Below are 4917 nucleotides of genomic sequence, written 5' to 3'. Positions count from 1 at the left end.
AATTTCTATCATAGTTTTTAGACTGTAAAACTGTCACACAGACTAAATAATACATACTGATTATATTTTTATTTTAGAAAAGAAATATAGCAGAATACATTTTGAAGAAAGATGATTTATTTGCAACAGAAAATGAAGGAAAACTTTTTTTTTCTATTACAGAGTAAACAAAAACACAACCAAAAGAAAGCTTTATCTGTCTTAACTGCTTGCCACCCAGGCCAATTCTGACATTTCTCTCCTACATGTAAAAATCATAATTTTCTTGCTAGAAAATGACTCAGAACTCCAAAACATTATATATATATATTTTTTAGCAGAGACCCTAGCAAATAAAATAGCGACCATTGCAATTTGTTATGTCACATGGTATTTGGGCAGCAATTTTTCAAAGCAATTTTTTGGCGGAAAAATTCACTTTAATGAATAACCCCCCCCAAAAAAAAACCCACATTATGAGCCCCAATTTTTTTGTATAATGTGAAAGATAATGGTACACCGAGTAAATAGATACCTAATATGTCACGCTTTAAAATTTCGCACATTCGTGGAATGGTGCTAATTTTTGGTACTTAAAAATCTCCATAGGCTAAGCTTTAATTTTTTACAGAGGATTTCTTGCGCTAGAATTATTGCTCTCGCTCTAAAGTTCATGGCGATACCTCACATGTGTGGGTTGAATGGCGTTTACTTATGCGAGCGCAACCTATGTATGCTTTCACTTCTGCGTGCGAGCACGAGGGGGTGGGGGCACTTAAAACATTTTTTTATTGTTTCTTTTATTTTTGATTTTATTTTTTTAATCTTTCCATTTCATTTTTTTATTACTTTTATTCCTTTTAAAATGAATGTAAACATCCCTTGTAATAGGAACAGGGCATGAAAGGTCCTCCTTACAGAGAGATCTGAGGTCTATAAGTCCCCACATCTCATCTCTGTGCTGGAAAGCCTGAGATAAAAAAAATCTCAGGCTTTCTGGCAAAAAAACGGCAATGTTTATATCTGCTGGCTCCGGGAAGTGACGTCATGGCGTTGCTTCCAGCCTCCGAGGGTCATAGAGATGGCCAGGGAACATCTGGTCCACGGGCAGCTCTGTGGTAAACCACTGCCGCCGGCAGAATCATTCTCGGACTCCCCGATTGCGCAGGCAGGCCAGGAGAGGCACCGGAGGCCATGTATTGTCATATCTGGCCATGTATTGACACAGTTTAGTTGTATGGTGCTATCTGTGTGAGTGCGGGACCGAGTCAGCACTGTGTTTAGTGGGTCATATTACAGGAATTCAATTCCAGGTGCCCCAAACCAAAGTGTACCTGAAAAAAAAAATATTGTTGCCCCGCCCTCAAAATATGAATATGAAAAAGGTTGTTAGCTTGTGTGAATTTTCTGGTGTGCAACAAGTGATATTTTGTGATAAAAACATTTCCCGCACCCTGCACATGATTAAGGACGCTCACCAGTGTGAGTTCTCTGGTGTTGAACCAAATATCGTTTTGCTATGAAAGATTTTCCGCACTCTAAACATGAGTAAGGATGCTCACCCGTGTGAATTTTCTGGTGTCTAACAAGGTCTCTTTTATAAATAAAAGATTTCCCGCACTCTGAACATAAATAAGGACTCACACCCGTGTGAATTCTTTGGTGTTTAACAAGGTTTCCTTTATCATTGAAAGATTTTCCGCACTCTGAACATGAAAAAGGGCGCTCACCCGTGTGAATTCTCCGGTGTCTCACAAGGTCTGCTTTATTATAGAAAGATTTCCCGCACTCTGAACATGTAAAGGGATCCTCACCTGTGTGAATTCTCTGGTGATTAACAAGGTCTCTTTTATAAATAAAAGATTTCCCGCACTCTGAACATAAATAAGGACGCACACCCGTGTGAATTCTTTGGTGTTTAACAAGGTTTCCTTTATAAATGAAAGATTTCCCGCACTCTGAACATGAATAAGGATGCTCACCAGTGTGAAATCGTTGGTGATTAACAAGGTTTGTTTTATCATTATAAGATTTCCCGCACTCTGAACATGAATAGGGGCGTTCGCCCGTGTGAATTGTCTGGTGTCTTAGAAGGAGTCCATTACAAGTAAAATGTTTCCCACACTCTGAACATGAATTGGGACGTTCACCTGTGTGAATTCTCTGGTGTTTAACAAGATCTCCTTTATTATTGAAAAATTTCCCGCACTCTGAACATGAATAGGGACGCTCACCTGTGTGAATTTTCTTGTGCCTAAGAAGTAACTGTTTTTTTGCAAACAATTTCCCGCACTCTGAACATGAGTAGGGACTCACATCAATGTGAATTTTCTGGTGTTGAAGAAGGTTTCCTTTCAGATTGAAACATTTCCCGCACTCTGAACATGAATATGGGCGCTCACCCGTGTGTATTCTCTGGTGTCTTAGAAGGTCTCCATTCTGAATGAAACATTTCCTGCACTCTGAACACGAATAGGGGCGCTCACCCGTGTGAATTTTCTTGTGCCTAAGAAGTAAATGTTTTTTTGCAAACAATTTCCCACACTCTGAACATGACAATGAACTCTCTCCTGTGGGAACTCCTTCATGGCTTGAAGAAGATTCCTCGGGAATAGAAGGATCTATTGAAGTATCTGTACTGTGAGATCCTATAGTCTTGGTGTGGGATCCATCAGAAGACTCCTCAGGATTAGAGGGATCCATTGATCTCCCCAATTGGGAAGGTCTGGGATGTATATTTGGAGTAACGGGATTTCCTCCTGGAGAATATAGTACAATGTTATTATCTTCTGCTTTATAATCTGGAGATACAATGAGATGTTCCTCAGAGGTATTCCAGACATTGTGTCCACCTGTTGAGAAACAATTTAACATTAAATGTTATAACCTTCCATTCAGGAGTCATATATGTTGGTCCATCACCAAATAATCTATAAGAGCTCTGGCATGGATTTGGGGGCAATTAGAAGAGAAAAATATGAATACAAACCAAGTGAAAGTGTCCAGAGCTCCAAACACAAAGTGCACAGTGCTATGTCTCTTCTGTTCTCGTGTGCAAAATTCTCTTCTAGAGTTTAATAAAAATGTTCTCAGTGCTCCACACCACCCGCTATCCTCCACCTCCACATCAGAGAACTCACCGGAATTTGTCCACAGACAAGAATGCCGGACTTGGCCCCGCGCCCCCGGCGCCCGTGCCATTGGATTTGATTGACAGCAGCGGGAGCCAATGGCTGCGCTGCTGACAATCTATTCAATCAAGAGCTGAGACCCCGTGGAGAGAGGGACAGCGCGTCCCCGCCGAACAGATGCAGGAGCTCAGGTAAGTAAAATGGGGGGGGGGGGGGCGGTGACTACCAGGTGTTTTTTCACCTTAGGATGCTTTAAGGTGAAAAAACACAAGGGTTTACATCCCCCTTCTATCCCCCAAGGGGAAGATCATCCAGGAACCCCACCTCTATACTACCTCTCCAGTTGTCTCATACCATACCTGCCGGTATCTTCTCACCTCAGATCCATCCCAGACTCTAAAACATCAACAACGATGGCTGCCATGTCATCACCTTCTGCAGCGCTGTCCACCAATTAGCACATAGAATACCGCCAATGTCAGAGAGCAACTCCAACAGCTCTGCAAGGTTACTGAATGGGGAGGAGCCGCACTGCTGTCAATGATGACGTCGAGAAGGTGGTCCTGGATGATCTTCCCCTTGATGGATACAAGCTCCTAATGACCCATTGGTAAGTGAGGAGTCATGGAATTACAGTCAGTTCTCCGATGTGTAGGTGGAGGATAGTGGGTGGTGTGGAGCACTGAAAGCATTTTTATTAATTTGTGGATGAGAATTTTGCACAAGAAAACAGAAGAGGCAATGCACTGTGCACATTGTGTGTGGAGCACTGGACAGTTTTTTTTTTTTTTTTTGGTATATTGAAGCACTTTCATGTTGGAAATTGAGAAAGGAGATGGACCTTCCTCCACCTCATTTCTTCAAAACATGATGACATAATGAATAATGGAGATGGACCTTTCATATGGTGTACAGCAATGTTTCTCAACTCCAGTCCTCAACTACCCCCAACAGGTCATGTTTTCAGGATTTCCCTCAGATGAAACGGCTGTGGTAATTACTATGGCAGTGAAACTGATCAAATCACCTGTGCAAAATAATGGACAGCCTGAAAACATGACCTGTTGGGGTACTTGAGGACTGGAGTGGAGAAACATTGGTGTACAGTATCCCCTCATTTGTTGGGAACATGACATTATATTGAGGAATGGAGATGGACCTTTCATATGGTGTACAGTATCTCCTCCTCATTTGTTAGGAACATGACATTATATTGAGGAATGGAGATGGACCTTTCATATGGTGTACAGTATCTCCTCCTCATTTGTTAGGAACATGACATTATATTGAGGAATGGAGATGGACCTTTCATATGGTGTACAGTATCTCCTCCTCATTTGTTGGGAACATGACGTTATATTGAGGAATGGAGATGGACCTTTCATATGGTGTACAGTATCCCCACTTCACTTGTTGGGCACAATACACATGATACATTGGATGGTTTCTCAGTATTTCTTTTACAGATGATGATCTCTATTTTGTACATGAGAAGCAAACTTTGTGATTAACTAAATAAAAGAACCTCTGTATATAGAAGGGGTAGATGATTAAAGATTGTCCTTCGCGCTGGTGGATGATAAATAGTGGAGTGGCCAAATAATAAAAGAATGAGTAGTGATATATGAAATAAGTAATAATATTGCAGCAAAATGAGGGTGTTCACACCAAACACTTAATATCATGAATATTTAAATAAATTTCGCACAATATTAAGCAAAAATAAAGTGCATAATATAATGTGGGACACTGGTGACTAATTGGTGTTAGTGCTAGGATCAAGGATCTCTCTTAGGCACTATAGTGA

The 4917-nt window shown here is 40.9% G+C and overlaps 1 protein-coding gene across 1 annotated transcript; it reads right to left on the bottom strand.

Annotated features, from left to right (window-relative positions):
* Nucleotides 1-1077: 1077 nt before the first annotated feature.
* LOC141104870 (uncharacterized) lies at nt 1078-2780 on the bottom strand. The gene has a single exon (XM_073594655.1). The coding sequence runs from the start codon at nt 2680-2682 to the stop codon at nt 1444-1446; it is 1239 nt and encodes a 412-aa protein (XP_073450756.1). The 5' UTR covers nt 2683-2780; the 3' UTR covers nt 1078-1443.
* Nucleotides 2781-4917: the final 2137 nt, after the last annotated feature.

Source organism: Aquarana catesbeiana, linkage group LG08, assembly GCF_042186555.1.
Source record: "Aquarana catesbeiana isolate 2022-GZ linkage group LG08, ASM4218655v1, whole genome shotgun sequence".
Classification (NCBI taxonomy): domain Eukaryota; kingdom Metazoa; phylum Chordata; class Amphibia; order Anura; family Ranidae; genus Aquarana; species Aquarana catesbeiana.
Note: the sequence above shows the minus strand (reverse complement) of the source record. Positions and strands in the feature narration are given on the sequence as shown.

Bases quoted from the DNA above. Each gene is read 5' to 3' on its own strand.
- LOC141104870 (XM_073594655.1), bottom strand. From the start codon at position 2,682: ATGGATCCCTCTAATCCTGAGGAGTCTTCTGATGGATCCCACACCAAG.